This window comes from Budorcas taxicolor, chromosome X, assembly GCF_023091745.1.
Source record: "Budorcas taxicolor isolate Tak-1 chromosome X, Takin1.1, whole genome shotgun sequence".
NCBI lineage: Eukaryota > Metazoa > Chordata > Mammalia > Artiodactyla > Bovidae > Budorcas > Budorcas taxicolor.
The window spans coordinates 55306024-55326044 of NC_068935.1; the positions used below are offsets into that span (position 1 = coordinate 55306024).

The 20021-nt window shown below is 42.5% G+C and overlaps 1 protein-coding gene across 1 annotated transcript in view; it reads left to right on the plus strand.

The window, feature by feature from the left end:
• The first annotated feature begins 9960 nt into the window (after window positions 1-9960).
• The window catches only part of FMR1NB (FMR1 neighbor), a 126595-nt gene continuing 116534 nt past the window's right edge, over window positions 9961-20021 (plus strand). The window contains exon 1 of the mRNA XM_052662633.1: window positions 9961-10270. Within this exon, the coding sequence (XP_052518593.1) occupies window positions 9961-10270 (310 nt within the window). The remainder of the gene's footprint in view (window positions 10271-20021) is intronic.

A 20021-nucleotide genomic window follows, 5' to 3' on the forward strand; every position in this document is an offset into this window, starting at 1 on the left:
TTGAGTCACCCAAAACTATTTAAAGTTATACCCTGTAGAAACAAATACAACTCACTCACAAGCCCAGTTAATAAGTCACATATATATTTGTCTCCTAGAAAAGACCACATCCTGAGAAAAGCAAAGCATCTGCAATGAGAAAATCAACTGGACCTCTGAGCCCTCTTATCCATAGTGCTTACTGGATCTATATCCTACTGTGCTTGGTTATTAACTGGAAGTAGTCTACAGGAAATATGACCTTGGAACAGACTCAGTGGAGGATTGTAAAGACAGTGCCTGGGACTGTAAGGCAGTCATGCGCTAGACAACAGATTGAAGTGGCATGCTTGTGTGGCTGCCACACTGCACAGTAATCGTTTCCCTCCTTTTTTGGACCCACACTGACCATGGCGAGTAGCTGGGAAGATCTTACCGCATGGATCACAGAAATGTGGATGAACACAAATGTGGAATGGCCTCTTGTGTCCTTTCCCACAGGGCAGACAACTCATGTTGGGTTAGCCACTCATTTCCTCTGAAAGTTGAGGGATACTTCTGTTAAACAAAGTCACCTTTGTCCTGAAGCCCTCTTCCTTAATCTGAAGAGATTGCTTTGGGTAAAAGAACTGTTAACCCTGGGTCTCTGTGCAGTTTTTCATTCCAGGGTGTAAAATTAGGTCTGGTTAATTCTTGCCTGGAGAATCCACAGACAGAGGAGCCTGGTGGGCTATGGTCCATAGGATCACAAAGAGTCAGACACAACTGAAGTGACTTAGCATGCACACACGATGGACCATAGCCCACCAGGCTCCTCTGTCCATGGGATTCTCCAGGCAAGAATACTGGAGTGGGTTGCCATGCCCTCCTCCAGGGGATCTTCCCAACCCAGGAATCAAAATCATGTCTCTTATGTCTCATGCATTGGCAGGCGGGTTCTTTCCCACTAGTGCCACCTGGGAAGCCCTACAGCCTATAGTCCATGGAGTTGGAAAAAAAAAAAAAAAAATATATATATATATATATATATATATATATATATATAAATTTATTTATTTGACTGCACCTGGTCTTAGTTGTGGCATGTGGGGTCTTTGCTGTATCATGCAGCATCTTTCATTGTGGCACATGGACTCTCTAGTTGTGGCACACCAACTCAGTAGTTGTGGCACATGGCACATGGGTTGCCCCATGGTACATGGGATCTTAGTTTCCCAACCAGGAACTGAACCCACGTCCCCTGCATTGTATGGCGGATTCTTAAACTCTGGGCCACCAGGGAAGTCCAGTTCATTCTTGAGGGTAGCTCAAGAGCTCCACATGGACAAATTCAAACCTGTGAAGCCAGTAGAGCACTAAAGAGGACATAACCTTTCCGTTTTCCTAATCCAGCTATGGACAGACTGTACCAGTCTGGGGCAGTGACCATAGTACCAACTATCACAAAGCTAGATCTGTCACCCCCTATTTCATTTGTCTATAAGGGATCTTACCAGCATTCCACTATCAGACAATGTCTCAAGTGTCACTTCTCCCAGGCAGTGGCCTCAGCCACCATTTTCCTTCACCTTCTGCACTCATGCATCCACACCCCATGATGCCCATGCTAAATAGATGCAGAGGGTCACCTTGGAACCAACTCGAAGCAACATTATGTGCTTCCCACCCACTTCCAGGACTAGATTTTCTGGGTGCTAAGACAGCCTCCCTTGCCTCCCTTGCCTCCACTGCCTTCCACTTGGAGACAGGGTGACCCACTTCGTGCAGGTAGCACACAGTTCAGTTTAGTTGCTCAGTCGTGTCCAACTCTGTGACCTCATGGGCTTCAGCATGACAGGTTTCCCTGTCCATCACCAACTCCTGGAGCTTGCTCAAACTCATGACCATCGAGTCAGTAATGCCATCCAACCATCTCATCCTCTGTTGTCCCCTTATCCTCCTGCCTTCAGTCTTGCCCAGCATCAGGGTCTGCAGTGAGTCAGTTCTTCACATCAGGTGGCCAAAGTAGCACACAACTCTTCAGTAATCAAAGATCAAGTGGGCATAGGCTATATATGCCCAGTTTCTGGTGCCATCAGCAGGCTGGCCTTGGCATTTCCCTCCATCAAGAGGTGTTTCTAAGGCTCATCTGGGAGATTACCAAAGAGATAGCTGAGAGTTACACTAGCAAAGATACTCTTGACTCCCTACCTCTGATTGTCTTGGATATCTGCATAGCTTTGGGTTATTACTGACTAGGCAGTGTGTATTGTGGTCAGCTTCTGGCTGAATAGCTCACTGCAAGCTATAGGAGCTAGCTACGTGACTCTAAACCACTCCCCATCTCAGCCCTGGGATTTTTTTCTCATAACTTGGCCTGGAGTCCGTGACTAGAGGTTTTGGAAAACTCTACAGTTGAATTTTGTACTCTTTGTACAGATGAACTTTGTACTCTTATTTAGAACCCTTCTTGTTTTACAGCATCTTCTTTGCCATCCTCACCAACGCCAGAAACCCTACTGAAAAATCCAATCAGTTTCTGTCACCAGAGGGAAGATAGGTCTCACTGTGGGATGCTGACAGAATAAGAGACCACGTATGTCATCTTACACTTGGGCTTTTAAGTTATCTCAATGAAACCTATTATTGTGCCCAGTCTCCATGATACAGTGGTGTTTTCTGTAACTCACCTTCCAAAGATGGATTACAGGGGGCAGGACTAGAGGCAGGGAGGCTAGGGTGTTAGAATAATGAGCCAGTGTAATGGCAGTGAGAATGAAGAAGGGTGAGATTGCTATGATATTTAGGACATAGAATTAGTGAGACTTGATGCTTATTACTTGTGGGGAAAAGGATAGGGAAGAAACTAATGTTATGATTCACAAATTTGTGCCTTGAGTTATAGTTTTCTTTTAGAGGAAAGGAGATTTATTCATTCAACTGTTTATTACACATATACCATGGGTCAGGCAGTGAATTTGATGATGGAGATACAGAAGAAAAAGACATTGGCACACAGAAAAATTAGCATAAAAGGTAATTACAGGTACAAATAGATAGGTACTTCTTCATATGAAGCACTGAGAAAGGCAGAGCACACTTTGGTGGTGTTCCAGCTAAAAAAGTTAATAAACTAACTCTAACCATGTGGAAGCATCACACATGCTAAAAAAATGAACATTTTACAAAATAAATGGCTTGTGCTCTTCATACCTATCAAGGTCATGAAAGACAATATTGAGGAACTGTTTCCGGTCAAATGATACGAGGAAGATACGATAGTTAAATGCAATATGTGATCAGGGATTTGCCTCTTGGACCAGAAAATTTTGTTGTCTTTTGTTATAAGGGACATTACTGGGAAATTTGGCTATAAATAAAGTAGATTACCTGGTGGCTCAGACAGTAAAGCGTCTGCCTGCAATGTGGGAGACCAGAGTTCGATCCCTGGGTCAGGAAGACCCCCTGGAGAAGGAAATGGCAACCCACTCCAGTACTATTGCCTGGAAAATCCCATGGATGGATGAGCCCAGTAAGCTATGGTCCATGGGGTCGGTTGCAAATAGCAAACACGATTGAGTGACTTCACTTTCACTTTCAAGTAGATTACATAGTAAGAAAATGTGGATTTCCCAGTTTTGAGAATTGTACTATGATTATGTGAGAGAATTTTCTTTAAAAAAATAGATGAAGCAAAGGGCTCAGATATAAGCTGGAGGAAGTTTTGAGCAGTAGCATTGTGGCTAAGCAGGCTTAGACTTTGGGTTTAGACTCCCTGAGTTCTATTAATAATCTCAGCACAGCTGTGCACTACATATGAGACTTTGGGTAAGTTATTTAAACATTCTATACATTACATTTCCTCATCGGTTTAAAAAATATATATGATGTTAATAATAGTACCTGGGACTTCCCAGGTGGTGCAGTGGTAAAGAATCTGCCAGCAACGTAGGAAACACTAGAGATGTGTGCTTCATCCCTGGGTCAGGAAGATCCCCTGGAGAAGGAAATAGCAACCCACTCCAGTATTCTTCCGTGGAAAATTCCATGGACAGAGGAGCCTGGTGGATTAAAGTACACGGGGTCACAAAGAGTCAAACACAACTGAGCAACTGAGTGCACACACACACACAATAATAGTGCTTACCTTATAGAAATGGTATGAGAGCGAAATTAGTGAGGATATGTAAAGGCCTTGGACCCATGTCTGGCATGTATGTATAACTAATGTTGGCTGTATTTAAGCTATTCTGCTTCTTCCCTGTAAATACAGAGATAAATGGGATGTGGTTCCCTTGTTCAAGTTGCCACAGTCCAGTGAAAGAAATTAGAAGGTTAACAGATAATATTAATAAATTCATGTGATGAGTGTCCTGCTAGGGATTTGAACTGAGTGCAACTGAGACTGGGGCAATGTATTCTGCAGGAGGAAATCAGAAGTTTCATAGAGGACTTCCCTGGTGGTCCAGTGGCTAAGACAGTCCCAATGCAGAGGGCACGAGTCCCTAAGAGTTTAAATGCCACAACTAAAGATCCCACATGCCACAGCTAAGACCCTGCACAGCCAAATAAATAAATATTTTTTTAAAAAGAAGAAGTTTCACGGAGAGATCTGGTTCGAACTGGATCCCAAGGAGTGAACAGGAGTTTGATAAAATACACTTTTGCCAGGATAGGAACATCAGAAGTGTCAAAGCACAGGGTTCTGGAAAGGGCATCGAGTACTGTGGTGTAGTGTATGTGATGCAGTCTGATTGGCAGACTCACCTGCCAGGTGTGCGTGGGCAGAGGGGCAGCTTAAATATCACCTGTAGCCTCAAAAAGGTCGCATAATCTCTCTGAATCTCTGTTTTCCCTAAAAGTGGAGATATTAACACTGCCCTCAGGTCTGTAAGGAGGATGAGTGAAATGTGCTTAGCAGAATGTCCAGCACATGGCACCTCCTCAGTAAAGGACAGCTGTTAGCAATGATGCTGGTGTTAAATGTTTCTAGGGTGCACCCAACTTCCTGGATCCCGTTTCCTTCTGAGCATGTGTCTCCCTCAGGTGACGCATGTCCCTATACCTTCCTTTGGCAAATAAGATGGAAAGAGAAAGGCTATATGTCCTTCCTGAGCGCTCACTTTCCTGACACGGCAGTTTGGAAGCTCAAGTGGAGATGGTGGCATCACAAAGCAAGCCAGATCTCAGTGATGACAATCAGCAGAATGCCCCTGTCAATCTGTGCTGAGCAGGGGATCTAACCTGATCTGAGGGCTAGGAAAGTTCTCCTGAAGAAGTATGGACAAAGATGATGTCACACACACACTGGAATGTTATTCAGTCATAGGGAAAAAGAAAATCTGCCATTTGTGATAACATGAATGGAACTTGAGGACATTATGCTGCTGCTGCTGCTAAGTTGCTTCAGTCATGCCTGACTCTGTGCAACCCCATAGACGGCAGACTACGAGGCTCTTCTGTCCATGGGATTCTTCAGGCAAGAATACTGGAGTGGGTTGCCATTTCCTTCTCCAATGCATGTATGCATGCTAAGCCGCTTCAGTCGTGTCCAACTCTGTGTGACCCTGTGGACAGCAGCCCACCAGGCCCCTCTGTCCATGGGATTCTCTAGGCAAGAATACTGGAGTGGGTTGCCATTTCCTTCTCCTGAGGACATTATACTAAGTTAAATAAGGCAAATACTGTGTGGTATCACTTATATGTGGAATCGCAAAAAAAAAAAAAAAAAAGTGAAACTCAGAAACAGAGAGTAGGGGGCTGGTGGGCTGGTGGGCAGGGGAAACCAGGAAAGGTTGGTAAAGGGTACAAACTTTCACTTGTGAGATGGATAAGGTCTGAGGATCTAACATATAGCATGGTGACTATAGTTGCTAACATTATATTGTATAATTGAAATCTCCTAAGAGGAGAACTTAAAGTTTCTCACCAACAAAAAAAGAGAGAGATATGTGAGGTGATAGATGTGTTAATTAACTCGATGGTAGGAATCTGTTTACAGTCATCACATGTACACTTTAAGTATCTTACAATTTTGTCATTTATAGCACCAAAAAAAAAACTGGGGAAAAAAGTTGACTTACTAGAACAATGAAATCAATTATTGAAAAACTAGTTATGATACCACCTCTGAGAAAGCACGCTGTGAGTCTGGGGTGCTATCTGGCAGGATGTGTGGTGCATTCCGAACCAGGGCCAGTAACCAACATGAGGCACCATGTTCCCCAGACTCAGAATACATGGGGCTAAGGACTAATGGATGATGGTGAGAATGATGCCTAACGACACGCTAGTACAAATGTTTGCACTTTGCTTCTCATTCTCTGATTTCTGCTATTTTCGAAGCTTATTATTCAAGAGAGAAATATCTCTTCCAGGGAACACAACAATGGTTCCACGAAATTAGCTGAAACTGCCACCTTATGCCACTAGGCAGATCCATCCCCCCAAAAATAAATAAATAAAAAAGAATTACTGTGTCAGCTAAGGTGATTGATCCTCATCATCACTAAGTACTACCTATTAATACATTGCAGAAACAAACAATTTGTTTCCACTTCCCTGCATCACAAAGCAAGCCAGGTCTCAGTGATCCTTTACGTTGTTTTGATCATAACAGTGAATGTCCTTGTACATGTCATGGGTGACAGGAGAGATACCTAAAAGTGGAACTTCTGTGTCACAGACAATGTGAATATTTTACCTTTCAAGATGCTGTCAAATTACTGTCTTAAGTGGTTGTACCCTTTTGCACATTCACCAGCAATGATTGAGTTCACATTTCTGTACATTCTTGTGAATATTTATTAATTTTTGCCAATCTGATGAGCATAAATTATCTCATTGTTGATTAATTTGCATTCCCCTGATTACTTGTCTATAGTGATATTTTAGAAGTGTCAATTCTCAATTTTCCACAAGAATGATAGTTACATTCTGAGCAGTGGATGTACCATCTCATGAAGCACTTCTTGTATTCATGCCCATGCAACAGATTTTTCTCCCTAATTACATCTGGGTTGACTACTATTAAATTTTGTTCTTGTTGAGTCACCCAGTCATCTCCAACTCTTTGCAACCGCATGGACTGCAGCATGCCAGGCCTCCCTGTCCCTCACCATCTCCCGAAGTTTGCCCAAGTTCACGTCCATTCCATCAGTGATGCCATCCAGGCATCTCATCCTCTGATGCCTTCTTCTTCTGCTCTCAGTCTTTCCCAGCATCAGGGTCTTTTCCAGTGAGTCAGCTGTTTGAATCAGGTGACCAAAATACTGGAGCTTCAGCTTCAGCATCAGTCCTTCCAATGAATATTCAGGGTTGATTTCCCTTAAGATTGACTGGTTTGATCTCCTTGCTGTCCAAGGGACTCTCACGAGGCTTCTCCAGCACCACAGTTTGAAGGCATCAATTCTTTGCGATTCTGCTTTCTTTATGGTCCAGCTCTCACAACCATATGTGACCACTGGGAAGACCATAACCTTGACTACACGGGCCTTTGTTGGCAGAGTGATGTCTCTGCTTTTCAACACGCTGCCTAGGTTTGTCATAGCTTTCCTGCCAAGAAGCAATTGTGTTCTGATTTCATGGTTGCAGTCACCATCCGCAGTGATTTTAGAGCCTAGGAAGAAAAACTATCAAATTTAGTTCCCTTAAAAATATAAGATGAAAGAGGAAACCCAGTGCAGGATTTAAATTTCCATCTGATAGTCTATAAGGTGGATACTTCACATGGCTTTTAGTGCCCACCCCCTCCTCCCAATCTTGAATTAGTGTTTTGTAAAACAGGAAGTGCTTAGGCTCAATCTTAGAGATTTCATCCTCCTGAGTTTTTGTTAATAATGCAGATTTATAGCAGCATAATGTGAATTGCTCATGAGTATTGCGCTGGTACAGAACTGCCATGCCTTGCCTGTTGACAGCAACATCAAATGCTGCAATCAAGTACAAGTCACAGCAAGCCAGAGCTGAAAGACTGGCTCACAACCAGGATGTCCACAGCCCATAATTTGCAGAAAGGAAAACTAAAGCTCAGAAAGCACAACCCGTGAAGTGGCAGAGAGCTGAATTCTTAATCGTGTGCTCTAGCTTAGTCCATGAGAGATCAGGGTGGCTGTGTGTGCCTGGTCACAGGCTCATTTTCCATGGATTCTATGACACGAATGAGGTTGCTGTTGGACAATTGTTCATGAGTCTCTCGAGTGTCTGCATATCTTGGGGAGGTTTTGTCCTTTGTCCTTAACCCAGTAGTCTTGCATCTTCTGCCAGCATTTATGAGACTATGGCAGTGTGCCTTGTTACTCAGAAGTACAGTAAAATCTCAGACACTTCAACTTACAGTTGAAGACAGTCGTTTCAAAAGCTGTTAATACAGTTGTCCTCTGGTCAAATTAGTTTTGGAAAAAAGAGAGAGAGAGAGATTTAAAAAAGATAAAAGGGAAGGAAAGCCAGCGCCTTTTTCTGTCAACTCCTTTAATAAACTACAGAGCATTATGAATTGCTCCTAGATGTGGGGGTGAGGTGGAGTAGGCTACATTTCAAGAATTATTTATGTAGGAAAAATTCCTTCCTCCTCGCCACTATAAAATGCTTATTAACATTGGAAAGAATAACAAGGACAATAGGATATGATTAGTAGGAAACCATTTGGAAAGTCAGAGTAAAATTTAGTAAGAAAAAAGATGGAAATGCAGTTGAAGGGGATCGTTTTCACATCACTTGAAAACTAGACCAAGGTAGTTGAACAAGTGCTCCAGCATCACCTACAAGATGCTTTTCCAGATGTGCCCAAACCAAGCGAGTTAATGGGATTTTGCCCAAGTCAGATTTTAGAAACAGGAGGGGACTTTCAGACAATGTTAACTCTCTCATTTTACACATGCAGCACTGAGGCACAGAAGGCAGGCACTTAATTCATTAGTGACAAATAATGGGAAACAAACCGAACTGTTCTGAGTCTCTTTTTTGTGTTCCTCACACACTTTGCAGAGAAGGCAATAGCAAGCCACTCCAGTATTCTTGCCTGGAACATCCCCATGAACTGAGGAGCCTGGTAGGCTGCAGTCCATGGGGTCGCTAGGAGTCGGACACGACTGAGCGACTTGACTTCACTTTTCACTTTCATGCATTGAAGAAGGAAATGGCAACCCACTCCAGTATTCTTGCCTGGAGAATCCCAGGGACAGGGGAGCCTGGTGGGCTGCCGTCTGTGGGGTCGCACAGAGTCGGACACGACTGAAGCGATTTAGCAGCAGCAGCAGCGGCACGCAATTTGTATTATCATATTGTCCCGCTGTTTAATTTATTCATAACAACCTTAAGGTCTCAAAAGGAAATATCATGTTGTTCCACTTAAAAGCTCCTACTGCAGGGTAGCAAGCACCTGAATATCTATCATAGTCCCAATGGTCACTTGTCCCATCCAACGCTGCCCATAACGACTTTCTGCCATGACGGAGATGCTCGTTTTCTTCCCCTGTCTGATATGGTCACCAGAGCCGTGTGTAGCTACCAAACACTTGGTACGGGGCTACGGGGACTGAGGAAGCAATTTTTTAATTCCATTTAATTTTAATTAATGAAAATTTACATTTAAAAAGCCACATTTATCTGGCGTTGCTGCAGTGATGAACTGTGGTGACCACAGAGGTATCAGAGGACTGACTTTGAAGCGGAGTTAAGAGCCAAGGCTGATGTATGAATTCCAGCGAGGCTTTTTTGTTGGTGCTTGATGCTGCTCTGCGGCTTGCACAGGCCGTTTGGGCGCACTCATTCATTAGACAACGTTTACCACACCCGAGAAGGGCGGGGCCTTGCGTGCAGCGCATGCGCACAAACAACTAGACGTGCCACGCCGTTACGAATGGGCGTGGCCTAGGCACGGCACGAGAGCCGCACGTGCCGCAGGGGAGAGGGATGTCACGTAAACGTCACTGCCCCGAGGTCTTCTGGGTCTTGGGCGGCCATCAGAGAGGGAGTACCTCAGCGTGGCAGCCACCCGGAGTTATGCCTGCTGATAGGAAGTCGACCCGGGGGAGGATTCGGTCGAGGACCCGGGCAAAGTTCCGAATATTGCGGCGGGAGCAGTCCAAGAAGGTCAATTTGGGAGGGGAGAGCAGTGCGGAGAACCCAGCGACGGAGGCACACCCTAGGGGTAGCATGGCGTCCGCGCAGCAGTCTAGGGGGCAGGCCTCTGTGCATGGCGTCCGGGGTGAGACACGCCGATCTACAGTAAAGGTGTGGGTCAGCCAGCGCTTCGGGCTGTTCCTGCTAGGTTTCTGGTTCCTCCTGCTGCTGTGCTTCTACAGGCGTGCTGGTGAGTGCCTGTCCGGAGGACATTGGGCAGGGGTCCCTCAGGGGAACTGGAGGGTGAGGGTGAGGGGAAGATGTCAAAGGGGGCGACCTCTGCGCGCGGTGGTGCGAAGGCCATCTATGGCTCCCTCACAGTCGGCCCTGTTATTGATAGACAAATGGCTTCCCTCCCTCTTTCCCTTCAGAAGGACCTTCCATCCCTCCCGTCAGCTCAGAAAGCCCTTCCCTCCCTACTTGCCTGCACAAAGCCCTACCCCTCTCTCACCTCCCGCCATTTATAAAACAAAATGGAGGTGAAATTCTCGGAACATAAAATCAACTGGTCTTGAACAGTGTGGTGGCATTTAGATATTGAAACGTTGAGCAGCCACCACTTCTCTCTAGTTCTAAAATATTTTCCTTACCCCGAATTCAAACCTATACCCACTAAGAGTGCAGTTACTCCTCATTTCCCAGGCACTGTCCCTATGGATTTGTTCTGGACTTTTACTATCAATGGGAACATGTAATATTTGTCCGTCCTTGTATATGGCTTGTTCTATTTGGTGTAATGGTTTCGAGATTTTGGAATGTTGTAGCATATGTATCAGTGCTTCATCCCTTTTTTATGGCTGAATACTATTCTGTGGTATGAATATACTCCATTTTGTTTGTCCATTTATCAAATTGCTGGGCTTTTGGGTTTTTCCCCAGGGTTTTTCTCTTTCCACTTGCTGGCTATTTTGAATAATATTGTTATGAATGTGCTTAGTCACTCAGTCATGCCCAACTCTACCACCCCATGGAGTGTAGTCCACCAGGCTCCTCTGTGCATGGGGATTTTCCAGGCAGGAATACTGGAGTGGTTTGCCATGCTCTTCTTCAGGGGATCTTCCCAACCCAAGGATCAAGCCCAGGTCTCCCGCATTGCAGGTGGATTCTTTACCATCTGAACCACCAGAAAAGCCCAAGAATACTGGAGTGGAGTGCCATTCCCTTCTCCAGGGGATCTTGCCAACCTAGGAATTGAACCGGGGTTTCCTGCATTGCATGCAGGTTCTTTACAGCTGAGCTATCAGGGAAGCCCCGTTGTTATGAATATTCTTATACAAATTTTTGTATATGTTGTCAGTTCTCTTGAGCATGTACCTAGGAGTGGAATTGCTAGGTCAAATGGGAATTCCATGTTGAACTGTTTGAGGAAGTCCCAAATTTTTTCTAAAGTGATTGAGCCATTCATATTGCCACTGACAGTGTATGTGTGCTAAGTCTCTTCAGTCATGTCTGACTCTTTGCGACCCTATGGACTGTAGCCCGCCAGGTTAATCTGTCCCTGGGATTCTCCAGGCAAGATTACTGGAGTAGATTGCCATGCCCTTCTCCAGGGCATCTTTCCAACCAGTGGTGAAACCCGTGTCTCTTACATCTCCTGCATTGGCAGGCAAGTTCCCAGATGGCACTAATAGTAAAGAACCCACCTGCCAATGCAGGAGACTTAAGAGACACCGGTTCAGTCCCTAGGTGGGGTAGATCCCCTGGAGAAGGAAATGGCAATCCACTCCAGTATTCTTTCCTGGACAATCCCATGGACAGAGGAGCCTAACAGGCAGTAGCCCATAGAATTGCAGAGTCAGACATGACTGAAGTGACTTAGTACAGAGCACAGCACAGCACTCCCTGGGAAGCCCATGACAGTGTATGAGGGTCCTCATTTAACCAGGATTTTTTACCATCTCCCTTATTTATGAGCGCCGTTCTAGTGCAAGTGAAGTGGTATCGTATTGTGGTTTTCATTAGTATTTCCCAAAGAATTGATGCTTTTGATCTGTGGTGTTGGAGAAGACTCTTGAGAGTCACTTTGACTGCAAGGAGATCCAACCAGTCCATTCTGAAGGAGATCAGCCCTGGGATTTTTTTTGGAAGGAATGATGCTAAAGCTGAAACTCCAATACTTTGGCCACCTCATGTGAAGAGTTGACTCATTGGAAAAGACTCTGATGCTGGGAGGGATTGAGGGCAGGAGGAGAAGGGGACAGCAGAGGATGAGATGGCTGGATGGCATCACTGACTCGATGGACATGAGTCTGAGTGAACCCCGGGAGTTGGTGATGGACAGGGAGGCCTGGCATGCTGCAATTCATGGGGTCGCAGAGAGTCGGACACGACTGAGTGACTGAACTGAACTGAACTGAATGACTAATGATATTGAGTAGCTTTTCATGTGCTTTTCATATGCTCTTTGCAGAAATACCTATTCAAATCATTTGACCATTTAAAAGTGGATTGTTTGTGGTTTTGTTACTGAGTTGTAAGAGTTCATATATTCAGAATATGTGATTTTTAAATATTTTCTCTCATTCTGTAGGTTTTCTTTAAAAAAAATTTATGTATTTTTAATTGAAGGATACTTTCCTTACAATATTGTGTTGGTTTCTGCCATATATCAACATGAATCAGCCATAGGTATACATATGTCCCCTCTCTCTTGATTCTCCCTCCGTCCTCCCACCCCACCCTACCTCTCTAAGTTGAGTTCCCTGAGTCATACAGCAAATTCCCTTTGGCTATATATTTTACATATGGTAAAATGTAATATGTATATGTTTCCACTGTACTCTCTCCATTTGTCCCACCCTCTCCTTCCTGCTTCCACCCCCATATTGGTAAGTCTCTTCTCTATGTCTGAGTCTCCATTGTTGCCCTGCAAATAGATTCATAAGTACCATCTTTCTAGATTCCAGATATATGCATTAGTGTACGATATTTGTTTTTCTCTTTCTGACTTCACTGTATGATAGGCACTAGGTTCATCCACCTCATTAGAACTGACTCAAAACATGTTTCTTTTTGTGGCTGAGTAATATTCCATTGTATGTATGCATCACAGTGTCTTTATCCATTCATCTGTTTTATTTTAATAGTTTTGTGGTTTTAGTCCTTATATTTAGATTGTTGATCTGGTTTGTATTAATTTTTGTTTGTGGTGCATGTTAGGGGTCTAACATTCTTTTGCTTGTGAATATTTGAACTGTGGTGTTGGAGAAGACTCTTGAGAGTCCCTTGGACTGCAAGGAGATCCAACCAGTCCATTCTAAAGGAGATTGGTCCTGGGTGTTCATTGGAAGGACTGATGCTAAAGCTGAAACTCCAATACTTTGGTCACCTCATGTGAAGAGTTGACTCATTGGAAAAGACCCTGATGCTGGGAGGGATTGGGGGTAGGAGGAGAAGGGGACGACAGAGGATGAGATGGCTGGATGGCATCACTGACTCGATGGACATGAGTTTGAGTAACTCCAGGAGTTGGTGATGGACAGGGAGGCCTGGCGTGCTGCGATTCATGGGGTCACAAAGAGTCGGACATGACAGAATGGCTCAACTGAACTGAACTGATCCAGTTATTTCAGTGCCATTTGTTGAAGAGACTATTCATTCCCCTTCGAATAGTCTTGACACCCTGTTGAAAATCAGTTGACCATAGACCTATGGGTTTATTGATGGACTCTTAAATTCTGTTCTGTTGGTCTATGTGTCTGTTCCTATGCCAGTACCATACTCTGATTACTATAGATTTGTAGCAAGTTGAGAAAGCTGGACATGTGATTCCTTCAGTTTTGTTCCTTCTCATATTGCTTTGAGTATTCAAGGCCTCTTATAATTCCATATAAATTTGAGGACTAACTTTTCTATTTATGCAAAAATGTCACAAGTTTTGATAGAGATTGTATTGAATCTGTAGATCACAGTGGACAGTATTGCTATCATAACAACATTAAGTCTTTCAAGCTATGAACATGGCATGTCTTTCCATTAATGGATATCTTCTTTAATTTATTTCAGCAATGTTTTATAGTATTCATTATACAAGTCTTTAACCTCCTTGGTCAAATTTAGTCCTAGATATTTTATTCTTTTGGGTGCTATTGTAAATGAAGTTGTTCTCTTAATTTTCTTTTTGGATTATTTATTGCTGGTGTATAGAAGTACAACTTACTTTTGCATGTTGATCTTGTACCCTACAACTTTGCTGAATTATATGAGCTCTAGTAGGTTTTGTTGTGAACTTTAAAAAATATTCTGCCTATAGAATTATTTTATCTGTGAATAGAGAGAGTTGTTTTTCCTTTACATTTTGGATGTCTTTTATTTCATTTTGTATTCTACTTGCTCTAACTAGAACTTTCAATATAGTGTTGAATAGCAGTGGTAAAAGTGGGCATCTTTATCTTCTAATCTTAGAGGGAAATCTTTTAGTTTTTTGCTATTGATTATGATGTTAGCTGTTGATTTTTCTTAAATGCTCTTTATCACATTAAGGAAAATCCCTTCTATTCATAGTTTGGTGAGTGGTTCGATCATAAAAGTTGATGGATTTTGCCAAATATTTTCTCTGTACCAATTGAGATGATCATGTGAATTTTTTTTCCCTTCATTCTGTTAAGGTGGTGTGTTCCATTGATATTATTATGTTGAACCATCCTTGGATTCTTGGGATTAAACCCCACTTGGTCATTTCGTATAGTCTTTTTAATATGCAGCTGCATTTGATTTGCCAGTATTTTGTATCTGTATTTATATGTGATATTGGTTTGTAGTTTTTTTTTTTTTTTCTTGTGGTATGTTTGTCTGGCTTTGGTATAAGGTTAATACTGGCATCATAGAATGAGTAAAGACCTGTTCCCTCTTTTTTTGTTTTTGGAAGAGTTTGAGAAGGATTAGTATTACTTCTTTAAATATTCGATAGAAATCACCAATGAAGCCATCTGCTCCTGGACTTTCTTTATAGGGAAGTTTTGATGAGTGTTTCAGTGTCTTTACTTAAAATAGATTTTCTCTAAAAGGTCTTCTTCCCTAGCTTCCTTTCACAAGCTACTAAATTTCCTCACCAACTTGCACAAATTCCCTTCTTTCCCTCATGAATGACTTCCATCCCTCATTTCTCCTAAGAACTTTCACATAATCAGTATCAGTTCAGTCTCAGTTCAGTCACCCAGTCGTATCCGACTCTTTGCAACCCCATGAACCGCAGTACGCCAGGCCTCCCTGTCCATCACCAACTCCCGGAGTTCACCCAAACACATGTCTATTGAGTCGGTGATGCCATTCAACCATCTCATCCTCTGTTGTCCCCTTCTCCTCCTTCCTTCAATCTTTTCCAGCATCATGGTCTTTTCAAATGAGTCAGCTCTTCTTATCAGGTGGCCAAAGTACTGGAGTTTCAGCTTCAACATCAGTCCTTGCAATGAACACCTAGGACTGATCTCCTTTAGGATGGACTGGTTGGTTCTCCTTGCAATCCAAGGGACTCTCAAGAGTCTTCTCCTACAACACAGTTCAAAAGCAGCAATTCTTTGGCGCTCAGCTTTCTTTATAGTCCAACTCTCACATCCATACATGACCACTGGAAAAACCATAGCCTTGACTAGACGGACCTCTGCTCCTTAATATGCTATCTAGGTTGGTCATAACTTTCCTTCCAAGGAGTAAGTGTCTTTTAATTTCATGGCTGCAATCACCATCTGCAGTGATTTTGGAGCCCAGAAAAATAAAGTCAGCCACTGTTTCCCCATCTATTTGCCATGAAGTGATGGAATTGGATGCCATGATCTTAGTTTTCTGAATGCTGAGCTTTAAGCCAACTTTTTCACTCTCCTCTTTCACTTTCATCAAGAGGCTCTTTAGTTCTTCTTCACTTTCTGCCATAAGGGTGGTGTCATCTGCATATCTGAGGTTATTGATATTTTTCCCGGCAATCTTGATTCCAGCTTGTGCTTCATTCAGCCCAGCATTTCTTATGATGTACTCTGCATATAAGTTAAATAAGCAGTGTGACAATATACAGCCTTGGCGTACTCCTTTTCCTATTTATCATTACTAAGCTCCCTCACCTCACTGTTCAAAGTGCTAACCTCCACGCCTCCTCTCTTAAAGCTCTTCCACCTCTAACCTCACCTTATTAACCCCCCTTACCTAACCTATCAAATTCATTTCTACATCACCTCCTTTCTCAGAGACCTTTCCTTGCTCACGTCCTCTCACAAACGTGGAAGTGAACATGTTAGTAGCTCAGTCTTGTCTGACTCTCTGCGACGCCACGGACTGTAGCCCACCAGGCTCCTCTGTCCATAGAGTTCTGTAGTCAAGAATACTGGAGTGTGTTGCCATGTCCTTCTCCAAGGGATCTTTCCAACCCAGGGATCGAACCCGGGTCTCCTGCATTGCAGGCAGATTCTTTACCACTGAGCCACCAGGGCAGCCCTTCCCTTTTTTTCATGATTGCCATCCCTGCCTCCTCTAACCTCACAAAATGACTTCCCTTTTTCCCCTGTAAGGCTTCTTTCTGAAGACCCTCCCGCTGTCACTTCAGTCACAAATCCCTTTCCTCTCTTACTCTCACAAGTGCTTTCCCCTCTTCATTACTACTCCAGAAGTTCTTCTTAACCTTTAGTCAAGGTCCTTTCATTCTTCACCTCCCCATAATGACTTTACTTGGATCATCATACAAGTCTTCTCTCCCCTCATTCAAAAACTTTTCTTCCTTATTTCACAAAGCCCTTTACTCCCCTCACTCAAGGTCTTCACTCTCTCACCTCCCTCTTAAAATGCCTTCATTGTTCTTCTCACTCGAACCTACCTTCACAAAGAGCTCCTCAGTCAAAATCCTTTGCTTCATTTACCCTCCTTGAGACCTTTGCTCACCCCCTCCCCCAGATGCTTGTTTTGGCCCTCCAAAGGCCCCCTAATCTCCCCACTCACAGGTTTTTCTTCCTCACCACCCACAGGTACTCTCCTTCCTCAGAAGTCTTCTTTTCTTCCTCCTACTCGTGCTCTTGTGGCCTCACTTTCCTCACTCAAAGTCTTTCCTACTTCTTCCTCCAGATCTTTCTTGCTGCCCCTCTCCCAAATCCAGTACTTTTCCTTTCCCCACAGCCTCCTCTCTTAGCTCAAAGATACCCTTATCAAGAAAGGGCCTTGTCTACCTTACCTCCTTTAGTCTGCCCTCCCTCCCAACCCCCTCACTATGGTATTTTGTCTCCTCCTCTGCATAAAGGACTTGGGTTTCCCACAGTATTCTTCCCTCCCTCCCTCCCTCAAGCTCCAGCTTCAAACCCAAAGACCTTCCATGATCCCCACGTCTAATCTCAGTGACTTCTGTCTCCCTGCCCTCCCCAGAGTCCTTCTATCTCTTCAACTAAGGTCCTCCACAGTCAAAAGGAGGGGGCAAAATTGGGCAGAGGCATTGTAAGTGAAAGGAACAGAGCCCACTATATACTGTGTCATGGCTGCTTGGGGATAAAATTTATTGTTAAATAAAGTATACTTTATGCATTCTTTTATCAACTGTTTTAAGTAAGGTAGAAAAATATGATTTCTGCTCTTTGAAAAATATTTTAAGATCCATTTTAAATGATCATTTACAAATCATATTATTTCAGATTATTCGTATGTATTTTTCCTACTATTCATCTGGAATACAAAGTATTTCTGAATTACTTTTAATGTATTTGTAAATGTTAGTTACAAATAAAACTGAGAACCTTACAAACTGAGACCTTTTTCAGTCTCTGAAAAAGTAATTTAGAAAACACAACTATGTATTGTACATTTTTATTTTCTTGGTTCATGAGTTCTTCATTTTCTACTTCTGTTTTGAGTAGATCTCTTTGAAAAAGAGAATACTATTTTTCAGTGTAATTTCTTTATTTCCATGAGGAGTTTTTTCCAATATAGGTTTAACATCTTTTCTCTTAAAATAATCCATGATTCATTCTATATGTTGTCAAATTTCCTGGATCCTCAAAAGGTAATATACCACTGGATGGATTAAATATCATTTTGCATTTAAAATGATTTAACTCCATTGTGTATATGTACCACAGCTTTCTTATCCATTCATCTGCTGATGGACATCTAGGTTGCTTCCATGTCCTGGCTATTCGGATTCATGTTGATGTATGGCAAAACCAATACAATATTGTAAACTAATTAGTCTCCAATTAAAATAAATAAATTTAAATTTAAAAAAATGATTTAACTCAATTATGCGATGGGTTGACATGTATCTCCCCTCTCCCTGCATCAAAAAATGTTGTAGTACATTTTTTGTACCAGTACCTCAGAATGTGACCTGATTTGGAGATAAGGTCTTTATAGAGGTAATCAAGTTAAAGTGAAGTGGGCCCTAATCCAGTATGAATGGTTTCATTATAAAAAGGAGAGATTTGAACACAGCGGTAGACATTGATAGTAGAAAGACTATATGAATAGACATGGGGAGTAGACAGCCATCTATAAGCCAAGGAGAGGGGCTTTCTTTCACAGTTCTTAGAAAGAATCAACCCTGTTGACATCTTAATTTTGGACCTCTGGCCACCGGAATTGTTGAAACAATAAATTTCTGTTGTTCAAGCCACCAGGTTTATGGTGCTTTCTTACAATGACCCTAGCAAACTAAAACATACTGTTGTTGTTGTTCATTCAGTTGCTAAGTCATGTCTGACTGTTAACGACCCCTTGGACTGCAGCGTGCCAGGATTCCCTGTCCTTCATTATCTCCTAGAGTTTGCTCAAATTCATGTCCATTTAGTCAGTGATGCTGTCTAACCATTTCATCCCCTTCTGCCCTCTTCTCTTTTGCTTTCAGTTTTTCCCAGCATCAGTGTCTTTTCCAATGAATCGGCTCTTTGCATCGGGTGGTTAGAGTATATTCAGGGTAAAATAAATAAAAATAATTTGGCCATGCCCTTGGAGTATTGCAGTGAAATCAGGGTACATGGTCCCAGAGCTAAAATTTCCCTTCTTCATAGATAGACCCTTCTGAGTTCTTTTAGATTTAATGCCACCAGGGAGAATTGAGGTTGAGGGATCTGAAGTAACTGCTGGGTTAGCTCCAGGTTGTATTGTCATTTTGACCTTGCTTTTCAGGTTGTTTTTATGCACAAGGCATATAAACTAGTGGCATACAGGATGAAGAAACCAGTAGATCAGGACTGGGAATTTGATCCCATTTCCTCCACCAGTTCTCTAATTTATTGGGTTAGTCCTTATTGCATGTCTTTTTTGGGGGGAGATTAAAAAAGAGAAATAAAGATTGACCAGTAGGTAACATATTCAGAATGTTTTAGCTCCATGGCGGGCAGAGAACCTCTTGACTAGTTTTTGTATTATACTTCATTTCTCTGTTATGCTTGGTGAGTAAATGAGGCAGTGCACCTCAATAGAAGGTCTGATTGCCTTGTACCACACTAAGCACGAACTTTGGTCTTGCTTTAACCATTTGTAAATGTGCTGTAGTTGGAGGAGCTCTGAACTAGGATTTAGGAGACCTGAGTCATCATGATTCTGCCACTGACTTGCTGTGTGACTTTTGAGGAATCATTTTACCTGTTTAGGTTTCAGTTATCTTGTCTAAAAATTGAGATTTCACTAGACAGGTGTTTCTCCTGCCTCAGTCATTTGTATAATACTTTCATAATTTGTTATCTTAATGCTACCAGTTATTAATATTTTCTTTAAATTGTCTCACTTTTTAATATAAATGCATTTGTTTTAAAAGGAAACTGTAGCACTGTTATAAATGGAAAACTGGTCATATTTGTGATTAAGAGAATTATTTATAAAAATAAATATCCTGAAAACAAAGTAATGTTATTAAAGTTAGAAACAATTTAAAAAGTGAAAGACATATGATGAAATATTTATGGTTTTATATTGTACTAAGCATTTCGTATATGACTTCATGTAATGCTTAGAATTCTTCAAAGTAAATTCTGTTC